Below are 21,900 nucleotides of genomic sequence, written 5' to 3' on the forward strand. Positions count from 1 at the left end.
ACAGGCCCGGGCTATATAATGGATGGATGCTAGGAGCGTCCCCCTCGAAGCGTGCTCTTGTTCGTACTTTGCCTTGTGTCCTACATACCTATAGATCTATCTTAAATACATGCGAAATCTCCGGCAATGAAGTGACTCGGGCGGGGCAATCGCGCACTGACGTCGTGAATCGGTGGCCTCCGAGATCGCGACGGCGAACCGATGTGAGCACGGACGCCACGGTGAGTCGTTTGTTAAATAAAGGCATAGAGGCACCGAGATACAAATCGTCTCGTCGATAATAAAACTTGTGCTTCTCTCGTCCCCGTTATAGCCTTCGACTGGCTCCCTTTTTGCATATAGTTGAGAATATATATATATATATATATATATATATATATATATATATATATATATATATATATATATATATATATATTTTTATCAAGAAAACACTAACTATCCTCGGCCAGAGGTTCACAATCTCCGACATCGTGGGTAACAGGTCAGGGAACATATAGGAGGCGTGGACAATGTGTGTCCCGTTATCAAGCACAGCATGCCTGCTTAACCCTGTGAAGGCAGCCAATTATATCAAACGTGCGAGACCCCCATCATGAAACGTAGTTCAGTGCTTCTCACGTGTGTCGCTCTAAGGGCAGCAGCAAGGAGTACAACTTTCGAGCGCAACAACTTCCAGCTGTCTGGCGACGCACGGTAGTAGGCAGTTAATTACGCCGCAGCAAAACAACAAAAGCGTTTGTATTGCGACCGATAGCCTATAGCGAAGTCGCCAATTTTTCGACGTCGCTGCAATTGCGTTCTCCGATAGCGACCAATTAGTGGCCCCTGAAGGCTGTGTTTCCTCCCCACAAACAGAACAAAATAACCTCTCGTGAACACTACTGTTGGACAAGATAAACTTGCAAGGCGGACACCAGCAGACGGCTTGGCTTCTTGAGCATTCGCCTCTCATCAGGCAGCGCTATTTCGTTTTTGGAACAGGTGGCGCCATCTGTCCGACAGCGAGAAAAAGACAGCCGCGACCTCCGAGACCGGTAACTGCGTCCACGTGCCCGCGTGAAACGATTTCCGCCGGCATATTCACGTGTACGCGACAGGTGATTTTTTTTTCCCAGAAAGCAGTTTCCTGACGCCTGTGAATTGCGCAATCACGCGGCTCGGCGAGAGCAAATAATCCACCCTCCACAGTAGGCGTTCTGCCCCAACTTTCCGTGCCCTATTTCTTCAACACTCTAGTAACGGACTGGGCAAGACGTTTTTAATCATCCATCCACCAGCATTCGAGTCGACCATCCGCCTCCCTAACCGCGCGTAAACTGATAACTAGCAGTATTAAACAATGCCCCGCTTGAACCATAAAGGGCTAAGATGCTGCAATCCATTTGCAAAACAGCCGCGGTTCATTCGCCCTAGCTACCACCATTAGCCGACTCGACTACCACCATCAGCCTAATTTTACGTCTACTGCAGGACGAAGGCGTTATCCACACTAACCCAGCATTGCGAGAGGAGACTCCAGCTTATTCCCGAAAATGTCCTCATCCCATGACGCTAATAAACAACTGACCCGTCCCCAACTGCGTCTACCCCCATTTCGATGGCACCGGCTGAATTTGTACGCCAGTTATCTGAGCCTACTCATTGCGTGGCCAGCCCCAGTTCTCACTTCTGCCTGTCTTAATCTATGCTAGAATATCAGGTATGCACTTTTGCTCTCGAACACCGTAAAGGCCAAACAGTTCCACATCAATGAAAGTTTATTTTATTTAAGGCCAGCCCCTTTATTTCTTTTTAAACGAAGTGAAAACGTCCTTAGCACAGTAATTAACCAGTAGTTGGTTACCTGAAATATCCGCCACTGAACATTCCGTCCAGCGTATCAAAAACGCTGCTATAAGAGGCTATTGCGTCGAGTTTCCTCTCTTAACGTTATGCTTATTTGTTGTTCCTTGGTTGGTTGCAGAGTTCCCCTGAAGCTCGTTCGTAATTCTCCACTGGGATAATGTAATTGTTAATACTTTTTTATGCGAAGCATATTACTAGAGCTCAACCCAGCTCCTCAGGCGCGGCGGTGTCGCCTTCAATACCACGTGACACCGTGACGTCACGACAGAGGAGAAACGGGGCTCCAACTCGCGCCGTCGCTCGCGGCGTCGCCCCCCGCATCGGACGCGGTGAGCGTCGAGCAACGCAGCGTTCGGCGCGACAACGAAATGTGCGCCTGAGCAAGCAACGCACGCCTGAGCCGACGCCGACGACACCGGCTTTTCTGCGACACGAGCTCCTTAACGCTGTCACGTTAAAATAAAGGCTAGTATGCTTCGCATCCTGGGCTTAACCTTAGCTAGGCCACAGCCATTTTTTTTTAAGGATATCGGCAAGCTGGCTGCCTTTACTCGGGTACTTAGCACCGTACAATCCACGCACCAGGTGAGAAAAAGCTGAAGGTCGCAGCTGATCAACTAGCTTATTTATCAAGAAAAAAGAAGACACCTACAAGCCCCATACGCAATAATTCCAAATATACATACGGCGCTTTATATGGGACCATGTTCTAATGAGATTATTTGAGATTAATCTTACGGGTATTTCCGGCAACTTTGCGCCCCGATGTCATCACATATGAGGAAAGTCGGCTCCCCAGGTTCACTAAGCAGGCCGGCCACAACGACGTTTATCTCGGTCAAGGTCAAGCGCGAGTGGCACCTTACCATTCCCAAAGCAGCACTTTTGTGCTGCTCTGAAAATGTCTATTTCTGCGGCCGCATTTGTGCGCGCCCTTGAAGGCACACACGCACAAAAAAAAAGAAAAAAAAATCCGCGCGCGCAAAGTGTACGGAAAGAGAATCGACCACGCCGCACGCAAAGGCGAACCGTTCTCTCGCGCTCATTACGAGACCTGCAATCCGTAACAGGCGGGCGGGCGAGGAACGCCACCGACTGCCAAAGCCGATCGTTCGTTCGGGCCACTGTGGTGGAACAGTCATTAGGCCGGACAAAGAGGCGGAGCCCCTTTCGCGCAACACACATCCGGCCGCCGCTGCCAAACCAGCCATCTACCGCGCGGCACGGAGATAAGGAGGAAGGAAAGAAGAAAAAAAAAAGCCTTCGAACCGGATATGCGAACGATAGCCTGATACTTCAAAGCACCCAAACTTCCCCTGGCCGTAGCGCGTGACTGAGTAGGAGAGAGAGAGACAGCAGCTGTGCGATATCGGTGCGCGTGCAAACTTACGTGCCGACTTACTACCTTCGAGAGCACCACTCCACCAGTGCAGAGCAGACCGCAGCCAAGCGCCGCTGGCGACACTTGGTGGAGGCAGGCGAAAGCATCGTAAGGACGCCTGCCTCCATCTGGCGGCAGCAGCTGAAAACTCGCGGCGTAGCCAGAGGACGCTTTTGGAGACAACACCGTCCGGCAGGAGGCGGTAAAAAAAAAAAAAGCGCGCGGGCCGATTCGAAAGCGGCCGCCCCAGAGAAGGCGGAAAGCACTAGGCTCCGAACGTAAACTCAGCGAAAATGGTTATGCCCTTCGACGTGTACTTGTATGCCGCTTCAATAACAGTCATCGTGGCTTCCCTAAGGTTGCAATACGCGCATGTAAGCGTCACTGGCACGAGAGACAAGCGGGAAACGTTTGCGAGCGAGTGACCATCGTTAGCGGTAGACACGCCTCCACCCACCACGACCTCCAGGTTGCCTTTTTTTCTCCTTCCTCCATGGGCGGTCATTATCATTATAGTGTTGCGCGGTGGTGCTCACATCTGAGTCATGCGCTTAAGCACTTGTACAAACTAAGGCGAGAAAAATGTTCACCAACAGCCAAAAAGAACTACCCGACAATTGCACGCTTATTACAAGGTGGCTACAACAGACAAAAAGGGAAGGAGTAAGCAGCATTTACTCCCGAGTACTGGCCTCTGCATCTCCCGCGACGCAGGTGTTGTGAAACTTGGCGGGGAGGGTTAGGAGAGCCTAGCCAACACAACACGACGACGACAGTTGCCGCCACCCCGACAGTGATTAGTAAGTTCGAACTGCTTATTTCTCATTTGGCGCTGCACACCATATCATTGTTTCCGAAGTAACATTTCGCTCTCTTTCACATAACGCAGTAACTCTTCTTTGAACATCCGAAATGTTGATAAGTACTCATTCGACGTCGGGCAATCAGAGCATTGCTGTAGATAAAGGTCACGATCGATGATGTTCTTGTTCCTGCATAAAGTATCTTACCAGTGTATCAATGCTCCTACCTGTGGATATGTGGAGACCACAGGACTAAGGAAGATCACACGGAGCGCGCCAAGAAAATGCAAAGTAGAGATGCACTGAGGCACTGTCGGAGCACCTCATCCACGTCATGTATATGAATGACACTTTTTTCTCCCGGGTGTAAAAAGGATTTCATAAAAAGCGGCCAACAACCCCGCTGACATACACAGCTGTGCCCGCTTCAGCGCCACGGGCTTATTTAGGCGACAGCTGCGCGTGGTTGAAAAAAAAAAATGGCGAAACCAAGAGAAACGCAGAGCGCATGCAGGATAGAAAAGAAAACGCATGTCAGACTGGAAAAAAGAAAGGCGTAAACTGCAAGAAATAAGCGTGCAGTTAACAAAGAAACTCACGTCGTCCAGCTTTCTCTTGAGCGCTAACGCGTGGTTGTAGTCGTTCTGGAAAAGGGGAGAAAGAAATAATAATGAAACAAAGGGGCGAACGAACCAAGGCGCGCCAGCAGTTGCACGTGCAAAAGAACAGAAATGAGGTGGCGTGCCGACAATGGAAAGAAAACGCGTAACTTTACGGACAACTTTGTGGCAACGAAGGAACAAAAGAAAGCTACAGGGGCGAAGTTCGTGCACATGTGTTACTGCGCCAAGTAGTCCGGCGGAGTTAGCGTAGCCTGCGTCGGTTTCGCATCTGCTGAAACGCGGAATTTGCAAAGCGGAAAAAAAATTTATATACATAAAAAAAATCAGAATGAACCTTGCGTGATGTCACGTCTCACATTAGTATAAATGCTGTAGTAACTAACACATTAGTGTTCGTCACCTTGAACGCGAATGAGACAGGGACTACCCCTTCGGGGGCTTTGTCATGCCTGCGCTTAGTCCCCGTAGCTTTCGCTTCATTGCCACAGACATTCGTGGTTCCGGACCGTCCGGAGACGTGTTTGTTTGCCAAGAGCAGCGATCGTGGCGACACCTAGCGACGCTGGGATCAATCAACGTGCTGGATTCTGCTTCGCGACTTCACTCCTGATAAAAGGAAAGGGCACGAAAATACGTTCGCGATAAATGTTACCGATGACACGTTTACGTCAATAGACAAATCGATAGTTATGATAAAGGACCAGCGCACCTGAAGTGAATCGTCAGAAGATGTCGCCACCAGCGCGCATGTTTCCACAAACATCTCCCGGTGCACACGCCTACGCTATTACACCTGCGCCGTGCTAACCCCCGTATGCAGAAATGCAACATAAGTTGAAGCCCGTGCTTGACTTGATCCGAGTGACGCCTATCGGGAACGCGCCGAAGGAAACGCAGTGAGCGTCTTTGGGCACGTTAACGCCAGGCGTCATCTAAATCAAGTCAAGCATGTGATTCAACTTAAGTTGCATTTCTGCATACGGGGTTTAGACACTATTGTCGAGTGTTCGTGAGCGAGATGTCCGCAGGCAGGCCCAATCTTCCAGCCAATGAACAGTTCTGGTCTCGTAAATAAACAAGAAAACCCAAGAGCCAAAGAGACAATATGGCACCGTGTTGCTGTACACCGGCTGAAAACCGCAGCAAAAATGTCCCAAGCGCTTCATGACGTTGTCATACAATTCACTTCCTTCGACCGCCTTTAACCATGTCCAACACTTTGATATAAGAAAAAAAAAACAATCTTTAAGAAATACGTTTTTGTCACACGCCCAATACGCACGCACATATTTTTTTTTTCTTTAATGGGCGAATGTTCAAAGTGTCGAATACGAATGTGAAATTCTCAATATTCGATTCGTATTCGAAGATGAACTATTCGGCATATTCGAACAATGAAAAGTAACCAAATATTTCGCAACAACCAACTGCTTAGGTCTAGTTACTTTTCCCCATCTACTAAACAAAGGATCGCTTGGAAGTGTGACAACGACAAAAGTGAGATCAAAGAAATGAATAAATAAAATGGGTAATGCAAGCTTTGTTTACAATTTCCCGGTGTAGGCCTACATGAGAACCTGCGATTTTTGCTTGTACTCTCAGTTAGCCTTTTTGGAAGTCCAGCTGTGTAGAAGCTTTATGTCTTCCGCTAAAGTCAGTATGGTTTTCTTACAACGTGCCCTTTAACATGCCTTCTGCGGCATAGATGCTCTTCAGTGGGTTTTTTTTTTTTCGCTGTCTTTTCTTTCTTTTTTTTTTCAAAGTACTTACTTAGCCTTATCGGAAAGCTCCAAGGAATTGTTTGCAACTAAGCTCTCAAGTTGTTGGGAAGCTATCCGTGATTTTTTGTTTATGGACAGTTAGTGATGTCTTTAAAACTGGCGCTTTGTGTCCGATAGCTGTCCTTCTTGCCCTAGTCAGTACAGGCACGGTTCCTAATTATACCGAAATAAATATTTATGCTGAATATACAGGCGTCTGCAACCGACTATTCAATACTTACTATTCGTTTTCGAGTCGGAAAAAAAAAAAGAAATTCGCCCACCTCTGGTAATCTCGTATGTGAAGCAGAAGACCAAGCCTCTATCTAAGCTGACTCCTCCTCGACCGTCTTTCAACTTCGACTCGCAAACCGCCCCAAATGTTTTCAGAAAGACTCGGTAAGCAAGCGGCGATGGTTAATTAAACTATTATTACACGGGCCTTTCTTGAGCTTGCTCCAGTGACTTATAGTGACCTAGTTTTGCTATACTACGGCGCATGCTGAAATTATATTTAAAAAATCACCTCTGCGTTTCACGTACGCATGAGTAACCATGTACCGATCACAGCCAAAAGGTAGCCAGTGAGCAATTCTAAGCACAACCACTCCCAAGAGGGAGTAAGAAGGGGGGGGGGAAGCCGGAGTCCCCGCAAAGGTATTCCCCAGCCGCCTGTGACGTCATCGAGGACACGGTGCCGCCAAGTACCCCAATGTGTATACCCTAGCGTCGCCCACGCAGACAAAGGCCGTTGACGCACGGACTCCGAGATACTCGCCGGCAGGGCGCACCCCGCGCGGATTTCGGGGAACTCGTCCTTGGCGAGTCTCTCAAGGCAACGACCAGCTACTAGGCGTGGGGGCCGTTGACGTCGGCCGCGACGGAGCCAGCATACGTGCATGTAGACTTCCCTCAACGGAATGCGCTGTTCTACATTTCGCGGAAGCGACGTGCCGAGTTACGATTTTAGCAAGCGGCGTAGCAGATTACGGAAACAAACAAGCATGCAAAAAAGAAAGAAAAAGCATATTTTTATTTATTTATTTATAAATACTGCGATCTTAAACAAGATCTTAGCAGCGTGGTACACGAGTAAGCTCACGAAACAATATAAATACAGAAATGTGGAATTACACTCAAAAATACTTCACACAAGCGCAAGAAAAAAAAAAACAGGCGCAAGGAACAGACGCAAGAAACGCAGACGCAAGAACAAGCGCCTGTGTTTGAAGACCTCAAGGGCCCTAACAAAGCATTTCCGGGGACTGAAATCAACGTACGGTTCAGAAGTCGAAAACAATACACGGTCGTAAGGAGCCCGAAAGCTCGTTCTTACAATACAAGCAATAAAGTACAGGCATAAAAGGCCACCAACCCGCCCTTACGATGAGGCGGCTGAGTAAGTTGCAGCCAGATTGGACTAGCGCTAAACTTGTAGATTGCACGAAACTCGGGGAAATAAAAGTTTTTCACCAGCACCGGGGAGACTCGGATGTGCAAACAAGAAACCCAACGACCTCAGCAAATAATAATAATAATAATTTTCCAGAATTCTTCAAACTGTGGGGCTTTCGAGGCGTCGAAAGTGACATCTCTGTCATTCGAGGGCTATGTCAAAAGGTTTAACGGCTGCCAAGAACGCTGCGACAGGACGTTGTGGGGGCACCTCAATTATCAGACAAAACGGCATTACCACGAAACGACATCCGGTTGCTGACGGAGTCGCACACACACACAACGAACGCAAAGCGCTCTATGAGAACAGGCGGGAGAAGATCGGGGGAGATTCCAGTCGCTGGCGCCGCCTTAATTGCGGGAAGTAACGGTGACAACAACCAAGCACGGGTCCCCATACGCGTGTCGCAAAAGCTTAAAGGCGAAGCAGAGTTTACCTCGACGACCGACAGGATGTGCGTAGAATCGCTCAGGCGACTCTCTCTTACCGTCCCTGAAAGAAACGCATTTCCCGCCACCGTTGTTGTCGCCGGATATCGGGTTTTCCTGCCGCGAAAAAAAAAGGACAAAAGAAAAAAAGAAAAAAGAAAGACGTCCATTTCGCACCGGCAACCGTGTAGACTCGACAACGCCGGCAGGTTCGCTGAATGGGCAAGCCGCTTGATTTAACGGAAAGCGTCGACGCCGAGTACGAGTCTGCCGGAGATTGCCGCGAACCAAAGCAGGATGGTGGGCAGTTTCATTGGAGATGGAAAAAAAACTCCCTTTCGTGCAAAAACCCACCCACACAAAAAAAGTCTGCATTCACGCCCATGGCGCGTGCGATGAACAGCAGGCGCACGAAGGCCTCACGAAAAAGAAAACTGAGCGGCTGCTCGTGCGCAGTGAAATCGCAGCTCCACGGCCGCAGCAGCAGACGTGCTTGTTCAGACCGCACATCCGCACAACCGCAGCAGACGATCAACCGCGCGTTGTAGCAGTGCCGTCAGGCAGAAGGCTAACGACCACCGCTTCCTGGTGAGTCAGGAATAGCCCGTCCACAAGTGGGCAGGGGAAAAAAAACAAAACGCATGCCGCGAAAAGCGAGTGTGCGGCAACGTTTTCCTGCCGCGCTCACGAATCGAACTCGGAGCTTGAGCTCCAGCCCCCGGCGCCTGAACGAACGTTTCAGTTTGCCCGTAAACGTAATGCCGTTTATACTGCAGTGGTTTGCAAGGAACATGGGTTGGCGAACACCGCGCTCAAGAGAACGCTGACTTGCCCCGCTATCATTTCACAGGCGTCAGATTCGGAGCGTTGGCGAGTGACCAAAGGTATGAGAAGACGCGAGTCTGTACGAACAGGAGTGAGTTGTGGTGAGGAGGAGTTAACGGTTAATGGAAGTACGAACGAAAACCAGCGACGGCGAGTTCGAGAGGACGCGAGCGTTTAACAACGTGACTGTCGGTAATTGTGAGCGTGTATGTGATCGTTTATGTGATCGTGATCGCCGGGGGGGGGGAGGGGGGGGAGGCTGAAAGCGAGTATGAGCGGGTGTCGTTGAGTGGGAAATCACTGCGAACGCGAGTGAATTGTTGGCGCGTACGAGTAGGCTGCGAGTAGGAAACGCGAGTACCAGCAATGGTGGTGCCGTCTGGTTGACGCGAAGTTCAAACGGACGGTGACAGACTTGTCAATTTCCCAGGCTATGCGCTACACACTTGCGTGTTGTAAGAGGCGTCGACGACAGCGTAGTGAGAAATGCATAATTTTATTTCTTTTTTTCTCCGAAGAGAGCCCCACGAAACGTTTTCAGACACTCTGTGGTTGAACAAACCTCCACAAGACGCCCCCCCGACGTCGCCACGGTCACCGTCCGTGTCGATCGGGTTCCGTAAAGCTGCATAGGTACACGGGCACGTCACATATGCAAAACCTTGCAATCCGGGAGAGACGAGGACGGTGCCATCTTAACGCACAGCTGATGCGGAAACGTGGCGTCGCTTGGCAGCTAGCTGCGCGCCAGGAGAGCAGACCTAAAGCAGTTGTTCAGTCACGCGACCCAACTCCACCAGAATCCATTTGCCCCCGCCCCGTCGCAGCCTACAGACAGCGCCCATTAGTGAATGCGCGACGCGCAAGCGTCGAAGCTGTCACGTGACCGAAAAGCGTTCTCGCCGCCGGTGCGAAGGTGGCCGTACGCACATCTCTTCGAGGCATACCGTTACAGCAGCTAGCTCGTTTCTCGGCGATTAATGCTTCGCCGGCGAGCGCGCTAAACCACGAGGGAGCTAAACCACGATGCGCATGTTCGTCGCTGAACGAGCGCGGGACTCCCATTCTCCGCCGCGACAGCTCCGTGACGATGGTTTAGTGACGCGAGAACACTGGAGCGCCGAGATTCTGGCGCCATGTGATGCAAACCCAGACTGCGAAAAAGAATAAGCGGGAGTCTGCAATCACGGGCGAGTCCATCGGCTCAAGCGCCGGTATCGGTTAAGAGCACAATAAGCCTTCACTTCAAAGAGACAGACACCAGAATTGCGGGCAGAAAGAGGAGAGAAAGCGTGCACCAACCGCCACGACGAAATCCGCCAGTCCACCACCTCCCGCCATTGCCAAAAGGGCGAGCGCCGGTCGAAGCTCGGCTTGCCTTTTCGTCGACTATCGACTGCGCCCGGTTCGACGGCTTCGGCAAACTTTTTTTCGTTTTGACACAACCTCGGTGAAACGCCGCGCGACCTCCCAGCGGGGCGCAGGGGCACTCACTAACCACTCGCGGCAAAGACCTACACCACTCCGACAACAGCCAGTGTTCTACTAGAAGCACGTGCGGGGAAACAGTAGATTAAAAAGCGTGCCTCCCCGCGGACGTAGAGGCGCACTGTACGGTGAGACCGAAACCCGCGAAAAACACGGCAGAAAAAAGAAAAGAAAGAAAAAAAGAAAGGATCGACGCGAGACAAATAGGCACCACCGCCACCACGACACCGCAGCGTCGGCACACCTGCCCGCACGGTGCCCCGAAGCGGGTCAGGTGCGGGGCAGCTGCGGTGGCGACGTACACAGCGCGCGCACGCAGCACCCCCCCCACCGCGTCATGTCGTACCATCCAATCGGGACGAGATATGAAAGGACCAAAACGAGGGAGGGGGAAACGGGTGCAACAAAGAGCGCAGAACTACAACTTTTTTTTTTGGGGGGGGGGGGGGGAGGGAAGGGTTCGCGACAGCCTCAACGACAAGAGGAGGAAGTGGCCCGGGTGAGGATCGGTGCACCGGAGACGATCATTCCGGCAGTACAACCACGCGCGCGAGGCTACAACGCTGAATGCCAGTCGGCCATTTTTTCTTTGTTTTCGGTTTTCCGGGGACGCGCAAGCCCCCCATCAAAGGGTAACCGGGCGAGTGCCGGAAGGAAGCCGGACACGGGCCATCAAACGGCCGGCCGCGGGGCCTACATGCACCGGGGGGGATCGCGGGTAACGGTGCGAAAGCAGCGAGCCTCGGAACGCGCCAACGCGATGGCAGAGATGACACAGAGCCCTCTTCTCCCCCGGATGGAGGGACAAGGCCGTGGGCTTCCGCCAGGAAGAGAGGCCCGCGCCTCCACAATGGAGCGGAATGCGCGGAAGGGGGGACGACACAGCGAGAGACCGGAAGCGAGGCTGTCCACTCGCACATTATACGGCGCCGGTGGACCGCTATACCGCGGGTAGAGTTACTGTATATGCTACCACAGGTAGCAGAGTTGCGCGTAGGTCCGCCATCTTGCCTGGCAAGCAACCAATTCTATGCGGCGAAGCCGCACTCTGTTTTTGCAGGCGAATTGCCTACCATATTGTCGATCGACCGAGGGCGCTTTTGCATCGCTTGTGGACTGCTTTTCCGCCTAATCGCAAACAAAGTGCATCGAAACAGCTGACTAAATAAGATCGTCAAGAAAAGGCGCTGAGATCGGTCCCCACCGAAGCTTATGCCAAGCGTATCCGCCGAGTCCATCTGCACGCTCTCGGCGCGTTTAGGCTCAGGAATCAAGAAGTCTAACAAGGATAAATCACCATATTTCAGCTTTCGCATCAGTGTCCTTAAATAAACACAAGTAGCATGAGCGCACAAACAGCACAAGTAGCGATGAGCGCCGATGTGACGCGTCATGAACACAGGTATATGTGTGCTGTCGCCGAAGGATCACAGTCCTAGCCTGCGCTTCTCTGACGAAGATATATGAATAGACAGACGTGTCGACTGAAGGGCATCACTGAACTAAGAAAACGTTGCATATCCTTCGCATGAAGAACAACAAACGGCTATCCAAATCGGTAGTAACAGCCCATACAGCGTCCCGGGTCGGTGGTTCATTTAGGACTTTTTTCGAAGTTAAAATGCAAATCGCAAGTGAAAATCGGTGTTGTGGCACTTCCGAGCAAGCTACTGAATATGGACAGCAAAATTTTCTTTGTGGTACAGGCGTGAGCTTCAGTTGCTGAGCGATAGCGCATCTACTATGACTGAGCGAGGCTTCTCTCTGTGAAACTAAAACTGCTGCTTGGTCCTTGACGTAGAAAATTATGCGCCAATGTTCGGCTTCTGGCGTGGCGTAGTGGTAAAGTACCGGGCTAGGGATTGGCAGGTCCGACGTTCGAATCCTGGTCGGAGCTTTTTTTTTTTATTTCGCCAAAATGCTCTGTTTTTTTTTCTGTTCTCAAAAAATATATATATACGGTGTCCAGGCACCGCGTATTTAACGCTCTAGAGCTGTTTTTCGCACCAGTACCCAGTGCCTCCCAGTACGCCGCGCCTGCCCAGCATCCAGCGCGCGGCACTGGGCCCATAATCCGGCGCTGCACTGGATACTGGGTTTTGCAATAGGCATACCTGCTTATGTGCCAAAGCTCTCAACGTGTAGGCAGTCTTAAATATTACTGGTGAATAAATGACCAACCATTAGTATTTCGACTCTGGTACCCCATTAAATTTGCTGTAGAAACGTACCCACCTACTAGCAGGCACTGGATATCAGCCACACCTTCAAGTGCCACTTCATTATGTGCCTTTTCACTGCAGGGATTCGAAAAGTAACCTTCTGTGGGAGTGTAGTGAAAGTTGGGTAATATGGGTAATAATGCAAAACACAGTAAAGACCCTTACCGTATGGTAAACAACGACATTAATTCCTCTTGCATCCTGCTTCACATAAGCAGTAGTAGATGAAATATTTTTACTTAGTTGTGTAACTTCTTTTATGTTCAGAAACAGCAACCAAAGCAGTGCATTATCCTGAAAATGTGAGCTGGTTTTTTATGACAGTTCTGTGAAAGCAGTTTGGTGCATGGGTTTGAATAATTGGATCGAATAAAAAGCTTTTCCGCTTTCAGAGCGATTCGTGCAGACGGGAGCAGAGCACCCGGTCATTATATCATTCCGATGGCACTGCGCGGACACTGCGATGAACCAACTGTGAGATGCGCTGCGCACGTTGTGTTGTTGCTCCGCAGCTAGCGCGCACGCGAACAGCGAACGCCAAGATCAGCTGGATTCGCTTTGAATTTGACTGGCGATAACTTGTGTCAATCCAGTTCGCTGCAGCGGCGGCGTCGGGAAATACAAAAATTGGCCCGAGCATCTGCTTCTCCGCAATACACGGTTGCTTGACAACCACGTGATGACGCTCTGCCAATAGGGGTGCTAGCGGCGTGATAAAACAGACGCGCAACTCTGCTACCTGCGGTAGCATATACAGTAACTCTAACCGCGGGCTGCCGAGAGTACGCCTAACGGCAACCACGATTCACCTAGAAATGACGTTTCAAAACTACTTTCATTCATCAACTCGTCGTCGAAAAACAAAAGTTAATTATTGCGGAGAGGAAACGTCCTTTACCTAACAGGGCCGGTGTGCGGGGCCGGGTGACGCTCTCGAGGCAGTCACTCCACGAGCGAACTACGACACGGATAAACTTTTACCTAGTCACTCCGTTGTATGAGTGTCGAAATAGTTCCCTTTAATCTTACCGTCTCACCCTGCCCTTTTAATCCTTTTACGCACGAGAGCGCATGAAAAGCGACAGAGCCTTCTAGAAAATTAAGCCCCTGTAGACACTTCCACAGTGTCATTACGAGTTCGGTGCACAGGAAATGTTTCAGTGCTAACAGCAGAGTACCAAAAAAATCGACGAAGGGTGTCGCTGCGTTCCTTGCAGCACCACGAGATGGCGCTCACCTTCGCGGGGAAAGAAAAAGAATAACCAGAAAGCTCGCCTTCACGGCTTCACGGTAATGGAGAAGTAAACGCTTCTTCCAGATAGAACGCCACATACTGAACATCACCTATACAGGAGAGGTCCTCACGGTGCTGGAAGGTTAGCCAGCTTCCTCACGCAGCCTCCTGGCATTTCCTTCGCACCTAATTTAGCTATCCCTAAATCCTCGAAAGAAAAAAAGAAACAAGATCTTGTGGCGGAACGTTCTCTCGAGATCGATTCTAACGAACAAGCAAAAAAAAAGGATTACCGCCTGGGCGGCCTTTCGATTTCTTCCCCATTCGCGTTCGGTCTTCGCGGACTTGCTACGCTGCCCGAACGACGCTGAGCTCGCGATCACGACGCGAGTTACGAAACTAACTTTCGGCGCGTCCGCGGTGTGCCGCGCGCCGAATGCCGAGAGCCAGGGGTGCCCTGTAGTCCCGAATGGCGCAGCATGTCACAACAAGACACTGGCCACGTGGCCAGAGTCGAGAGCCGACGAGGCGCTCTTGCGGGAGTCAAAGTTTCCAAGCGAGCCTGGTGCAGCCAGCGCCGAGGAACTTAATTGAGCTCACCCCACCCCGGGCCAGGCACGCAGAGGAGGAGGAGTACGGGAAGGGACGACGTCGACACGGAGGAGTCGGCTGCATCATATCAACGCGGGCGCACGCCTTGCTCTTTATCTCTCGAAGGAAGCGCTATAAGAAGGCGACGAGTTGCGAAGCGCTAAGAAGAAAAAAACGCCCCCCGAGAAATGATAAAAAGTGCGAGGCACACAACAGAGGCGTGTCACGCCACCACTGCTGTACAAAATGCTGTCCACAGCCACGCTTTTAGGGAGCTAGATGCGGCGAATATAGAAGTCGTGGCGCGGTTGCCCCAGTGCGCGCGTGTGGTCGCCGAAGAAATTAATAAACGAAGAAGAAGAGGCACGCGAGGCCGTATTGGCGCAAACCACTTGGGCAAGCAGCGCACGCGCAGGGTAGAGGTGTGGACCGAAAAAGGCTGCCGCAACCGTCGAGGAGAGCAAAGCGGCGGTAGTTAGAAAAGGCTGAACCGGACAAAAAGAAAGAACAGAGGGGGATGGAGGGGGTGGTACGCGGAGGTCAGCTGGAACTAGGTACCGACACGGAGAGCCACGGATATCGCGGAAACTGCCGATGACGCCCCGACGGATATATTCACGGCGGATACACCGCTTCACTTACGCGCTCGCATCGTCTCGCGTCCCCCTGGACGTGCACAGAGAGACCAACGAAGGAGCCCCCCCCCCCCAAAAAAAAAGAAAGGGTGCGGGCGGTCAGAAGTAGGGAAAGGGGGGGGGGCGGCGTTACCTAGTGCTACCTGGCGACCCGGCCGTAGTTTGGAAGGCGAGGCTGGGGCCCGGCGCGCGCGCGGCGTGTGAGAACAACGGACCGAGAGAGCGCCGACCATCGGGCGAGCGATATACAACACGGAGATGGCGTGCCCCGCGCACTCTTGCGCCCGCCTCGAACACGCCAGTCACGTTCTCCAAGAGCGCGGCTCAGCTCGGCAGGCAGGCACGCAGGCACGCAGGCACCCCCTACGCCTCCCGCCCGGGGTCCTAATTCGATTGGCGTGGGCAGCGGAGCGTGGGCGCTCGCGGTAGTGCACCCTTATCCGACTCTATTAAAGGCCTCGCGCGGGCAACGAGAAGTGCGCACCCAAGCGCCCCGCGGTGACGACACGCGCAGTCTCTGGAGTATACGGAGCAAAAGCACGGGCCTTTTTTTTTTTTTTCGACACGGGCCCGCCGGAGGAACTCTGTGCAGTCGACCGAATTTTGTAACAGCATACCGAGCGAGCGTCGGCTGGCCGGTCGGTGAGCGCCTTCTAACGGCGCGAAGCGACTACAACAGCAAGAACAAAGTGAGATCCATTGGAAGGCTCTCACTGGCCGGCTGGCCGGCCAGCCAACTAGTCAGTCGACGCTCGTGCGGTATACAGTTAAGCAATTGACCAATTTTATCAAAATACGTTACAGCAACACTGCACTAACAGTAAACATGGCGAGAAGGTTTTATTTACAATCAGACAAGCGCACGGCTAACACTAAAGAGTAGATGGAAATAAAACGATAGCGTAACCTGCCGTTGCGGCCGACGGTAGTCTACGGGTTGCGAGGCTGCATAAGAGACACGCGAATACCGTGTAGACCAGAGAGGGACTGCCCCGTCTCGCTTTATGGCTCGTGGCAGCCCTCGCACACGCACGAGCTCGGCGACTATCTTCGTCGTCGTTAGCGCTAGGCCCGCGCAGGGCGTCGTCTGCTCTCGTTCGCGACAGACGGGTTTAAAACTTCTGGTACGGCGCATATTACTGAAAGCTCTTGCGTAGACTTTTTCTTGCAAACACCAAGCATTACGCTTGTCGAAAATCTCGGTTCTTGATTATGAAACAGTCCTCGCGGCAAGCAAAAATATCCTAAAATGTATACAGTGTGAACTGCAAGCAAAAAAGCAGCTGGCATTTCGAGCGCGCACATTCCGTGAACTTGGACACGACAAATGAAAGAGCGAGGCAACGAATCGCGCACAATATGACCGGGCGATCGCTACAAACAGCATTCACTGCAATTTTAGCGAACAAGCCCCAGTGTTGCCCAGCTACATACAGCGGCCGCCATGCGTGGGTGCCACGACAACTCCCGAGATTTTGCAATCTTGAGCAGTCGGAAAACGGCTTCTGGCTGAAGGGGGGGCCAAACGAAGCTGCATTTGTGAAGAGGGGGCGGGAGAAGAACGGGGGGCAAACTCTTCCTGCTTTTCTGGCTTCATACGTGTCGCTCGAAAACTATCATCCATAGTTCCAGCATTAAGCAAGTCAGAATAAAACGGGCTCTATTCCCCTGCTCTTGGAGATCAGGCCCTGGGCTGCAGCAGAGAGCACAGGGCGCTAACGCACCTCCTCACGGCGCAACGCAACCCAGTCCGCGGGCTGCGCTAAGAAAAATGCGCCTACATTCGCTCGCTCCGCCGGCGAGACCCGAGTTTCCAAAACTCAAAGGCGGGAGACATTGTCTTCGAGACTACCCACAGAGACGATCAAGAAGGACCACACTCAAAGCAAACCATAGAAGAGCTAAGCAGCCAGGGGGGGGGGGGGTGCAGACCCATTGAGAGAGAGAGAGAGAGAGAGAGAGAGAGAGAGAGAGAGAGACGGGCCACGCGCGCTACGTACCAGAAAATGAAGTCGAATAGGGAAACCGGCGCAGCTTCGCTCCATCCCTGGGAGATCCAGAAAGCGTCGCGTATCATGCAGCAGAGCCGCGACAAAAAAAAAGGGGGGGGGGGGGGGGGAAGGCGAGAAGGACCGCGTCGACGCAGAGCAACCAACCGGCCAACGAAACAGGGGGCCCCCTGCGGGAGGAGCCAGCTAAACAAATCAGACCTTGAACTGCTTGCGTTGTCGGCACACACACAGCGCGAGGTGGAACAATGTCGCTCCGCACGCTCGAATGCCGGCGACCGGCGTTTGAAAGCGAATGAGAGAATGCACAGGCCCGGGCCGATTCGCGGAGTGCGCTTTGAAAGGGCGGGAGGTTAATAAGGCGACGCGCAAGAACAAACAGTTCCAACTTCGCGCGGTGGACCAGTTGGTCAAACACCGTCAGGCGCTCGCCGCGTCGCTGAGACACTTCGGCCGTCTCGCGTTGACGCCCTCCTCCTGGGTGCGCGCGCATCCACCGTCCTTCCTCAAACAGGCTGGTTCCACGTTTACGTGTTGAAAACTTTTGTTCAACAAAGTCCGACCTCGCCGACACATCGAAACAAAGTGATCGCAACAAAACGAGGGCGGCGCGGTGAGCGAACACGGAAAGGCCTCGCGTGCATAGAGCTACGAATTAACGAAATCGTGGGGGGCTTTCCCGTCCCGAAACTGCAGGAAAAGTTAGAAGGGACGCAGTAGCGGATGAGGGGCGACGAGAAGGGTGGGGGGGAGGGGTGAAATCAACCACTTGGGGTTACTTTAACGTGTACCCACAGCACGGTACGATCGAGAAGCACGCCCCTGTAGGAAACGCCGCCGCGGTATACCGCGGTCGGGAACAGAACCGGCGAGCTCGTAGTTCAGCGACGCGGCGCCATTAGGCGTCGCATCGCCGCAATCACGGAGGTTTAGCGAAAGAGCCCCCGCGATGGGGACCGCCCCGGGCCCCGGCAAAAGCGCGCTGCTCCGTCGCGGAGCCAGCCGGGAGAGAGCGAAGCTGTCCCGTAGAACGGGCTGCCCAGAGAAGGGTTTTCATCCGCACCGCTTTATACAATCGCCGACCCTCTTCTTCGGCGCACGAAGCGGTGATTTGGTCCCGCCACGTGCCCGCGAACGAGAAGGCCCAGGGGAGGGGGCCAAGCCAGCCGTCAGAGCGTGACGACGGCGCGGTCTGAATGAGAGGAGCGGCGCACCCAGCGAAGGCCGCTGGGTGACACGGCGGGAGCACCTCGCGCGACAATCGCGCGCGACGCAGAAAGACGTGGCGGAGGGTGGGGGGGGGCGGGAGAGAGAAGGGGGGCCTTGCTCCTCTTTTAATTGGGGCGCCGCCCGTGCAACAAACAACACGTAGCGCAGCTACGCCGGCCTACTCGTGATGTCAACGCACCCACCCCCGCAGCCCCATCCAGCTGTCAACGCCACACCAGGTCCAACTGTCTCACGCAGCTGAGCCCGAGCGACCTGCTCGCACGGAGCTGTCAAATCCACTGACGACCGAAAGCTGCAGAAACCGCGAACCCGTTGTCACAACGCCTGGCAAAAAAAAAAAATCCCGCAAACGAACTCCATGACTGGCAATCCTTTCCATGGCATTGCTTTTTACCGTGCCTTGGCTCGTTAATTTTCTGGAATACACGTCACAAAAATCGCGTCGACGACAGCGATCTGCAGCTTTGGAGCCTATTGAAATGCTAGATGGAGGCTATTCTGCAACACCATCTAGTGGACTGTCCATTTCGGTCGCTGCTGATTGGATGCATCTGTATGAGAGAGGAGGAGACGAGCGGCCCTAGCCAATCAGCAGAGGCCGAAATGGACATTCCGCTAAGTGGAGAGAATGCCGCCCCAGTGTTCAGCAGACTTCTGCAAAAATCATCCATCTTGCGAACATTTTTTTTTCTTTTCTGAATGCGTAAGCATTTCTATGCCTACCCAACGAGAGACGCCGTCCGTCCGTCTGTCACGCAAGACGAATCGCTATAAAGAAATTGATATATAATATGCAATGGAGGGGCCAATGCAATATGCAATGGAGGGGCCTCTGCTTCCTTCTATGATGATCGATAGCATGCTGTTGGTTTTGATTTCCGTTGTGCTAGCTGCGAAACATCGACGGAAGGATGGTTTCGCTCTATGCGTGCTTAGGCGCAGGCTCGGCGCAATTATCCGCTAAAGTACCGTTTTGGCGCAGGATGGCGAAAAAGGCATTGCTCTTGGCGCAGTTTGGAGCAGCTGCTCCACCACTGTAAAGAGTGATGAGGGGTTAGATGGGTCTTATCACGGTTGGTAACGTGATAAGGCGCTAAAGAGCGATAAGAACTTATCGTCGGATCAATTCTGCTAAGGTTAAGCGCTGATACGGGTTCATAAAGATCGGATCGATTGCGATAAGGTTGATACCGACCGATAAGTGCTGATGAGGCTCAGCTCGAGACTGATAAGGATTTATACTGGTCGGATCAAGTTTCATAACATCGATGATGACATCAGGCTGCATGGAGGTGAGAAGTGGCACAATGCTTACGCACACTTGATGAACTACTATATTAGTTCCTGCGCGACATTTTTTTTTTTCATTTTTGATGCGATAATGTCATGGCCCACTGAGCGAAAAAGCCGGCGGCGTCTGTACTGTAGCAGACGCCGCCGCGACTGCAGCGACTGTAGCAGCGAAACTTCCCATTGGCTGCGACGCCACGTCACGTCACGTGTGCCCCTGGCGCGGTCGTGACAATCCCTCGGGCCACGACGTAGCAGAGCGGGCGATAGGGAACACCTGCTGCCGCGGTATAGCGTGAGGGGAGAGGGCACCGCCGCGACGCCACGTCAACCCTCGTAAAGCCTGTGTTGTCCACGGGTTCCTTGCCCGCGCGAGCTCTAGCTAGGGACTTTAGGGACTAGGGACTTTAATTCTCGCCTGCGTTCTAATTGAGCTTCGGTGAGGTCAAATCAAAACGCGCCCAGAGTTTCAAGGCGCTGGCTTGCCCGCGAGGAGTTCGGAACTAGAAGTACCGCACAGCGGCGTTTAAATGGACATTCATACTTTCGCATTCACAACTCTTTAGAACCGCTGAGGTGCCCTCGGATTTTTTGTTTGATTATTGCGATAGTATCCGTACGAACACTTCAGGATAATCTTCGCCGTCGTCGTCGTCACTGCCGTGGCGGTCCGCGCGTATTCGGGTGGATTCACACACGTGGGCAAAAATCCTGTCTGCTCCGTGGACGAAACAGTCACGTGATCCCGGCGCAACAGCGAAAGATTGCGAAAGGTTTCATTCACACGGACTGGAGCACGCGCTCACGGAATAGGCACGCATGGGGCGCGTTCACACTTGCGACTCGCCGAGGGCGTGCGACCGCCAGTCGCCTGAGACCAGGCAGCGCGGCTCGACAACACCGACGTTCACACTTACAAGGGCCTGCCACCTCGGCGACCTGTGGGTCACCTTTGTCGTTCGAAACGAGCTCTCTCGCGAAGGAAGCCGCTCGGGCGCTTGCTGGCGTTTCATCTGCTGTGACCGCGTCTCCCGCATTCGAGCTCGGTGTGCTTAGTCCCTCGCTGTTCGCGATGTACCGCGACGACCTGAGTGAAGAGGAGGAGGTCGTCGTGGCGGTTTCGATGTGCACCGCTGTCGTACAGGCACTTCGAGCGCGTAGGCAATGACAATCGAATGCACAAAGTCTCGCGCGCTACTTCCGGGTCATCGCCGTTTGGTTTAGCGGTCTGCGACTCGCAGTCACAAGACCGAAAAATCCGAGCAGCGCGCGACTGGCCTGCGACCGTCGCTTTTCGACCAATGAGACCATTTGCAGAACTGTCGCTTTGCGACCAGAACGGTCGCACGACACCTGCGATTCGCAAGTGTGAATGGGCCCTTACTCTCGACTCCAACGCTTTCCCCCCCCCCTTTTTTTTTTTCACGGGCCTTGTTGCCGAAGCGCCGTGGCCGAGAGTGCAATCTAAGATGGACGCCGACATGAGGCGCCGTTCGTGCGCGTTGGCTGTTGAAGTGAGCCAAGGCGGTGATGCCTGGAACGCAACTGCGCGTTTGCGTAATCGGCGTGTTCTATGTTCCACAACGCTGGGAGTCCCTCAACAAGAGCCAGAGGTGTCACGGATGCCTCATCACAGAGCGTTTCCTTGTGCGCCTCGCTCGTGTCGGGTTCATGCAGGCCGCGCAATCTGGGCTTTAAACAAACAACCAAAATACAAACTCGCCTTTGCGCACTGCTGCTCGTGGAGACTCGTTGTTTGAAGCTTGATTTCGGACCCTAGCCAAATCTATCCGGCCAACGTTGACAGCTTCGACCCTAATTAGGTTTAGCCGGTCGACAGACGACTATCAAACGGAGGGTCGGAAATACCGGCCAGCATTTTCGAACCGGCCCGCAAGCGGCGGGCGGCACGATTTGATGACGCGCACGTCACGTGATACGCCGTCCGCCGCGAAAATTCGCCGCTCCGTCCCGCGGGTGAATACACCTTTAAGGTAGAAGTATGCTGTATGTTTATGCGTGCCATATATGCAAGGTATATTGCTTTAGTATTCAACCGTGAAAGTTGCTCAAACCA

The 21,900-nt window shown here is 52.7% G+C and overlaps 1 protein-coding gene across 7 annotated transcripts in view; it reads right to left on the reverse strand.

The window, feature by feature from the left end:
- Window positions 1-21,900, reverse strand: part of heph (polypyrimidine tract-binding protein 1 heph) — a 163,239-nt gene that overhangs the window by 99,400 nt on the left and 41,939 nt on the right. For all 7 annotated transcript variants that reach the window (XM_065453829.1, XM_065453821.1, XM_065453823.1 and 4 more), the window contains one exon: window positions 4,632-4,676. In XM_065453829.1, coding sequence (XP_065309901.1) covers window positions 4,632-4,676 — 45 coding nt within the window. The remainder of the gene's footprint in view (window positions 1-4,631; window positions 4,677-21,900) is intronic.

The sequence above is a fragment of the Dermacentor albipictus genome, chromosome 9 (assembly GCF_038994185.2).
Source record: "Dermacentor albipictus isolate Rhodes 1998 colony chromosome 9, USDA_Dalb.pri_finalv2, whole genome shotgun sequence".
NCBI lineage: Eukaryota > Metazoa > Arthropoda > Arachnida > Ixodida > Ixodidae > Dermacentor > Dermacentor albipictus.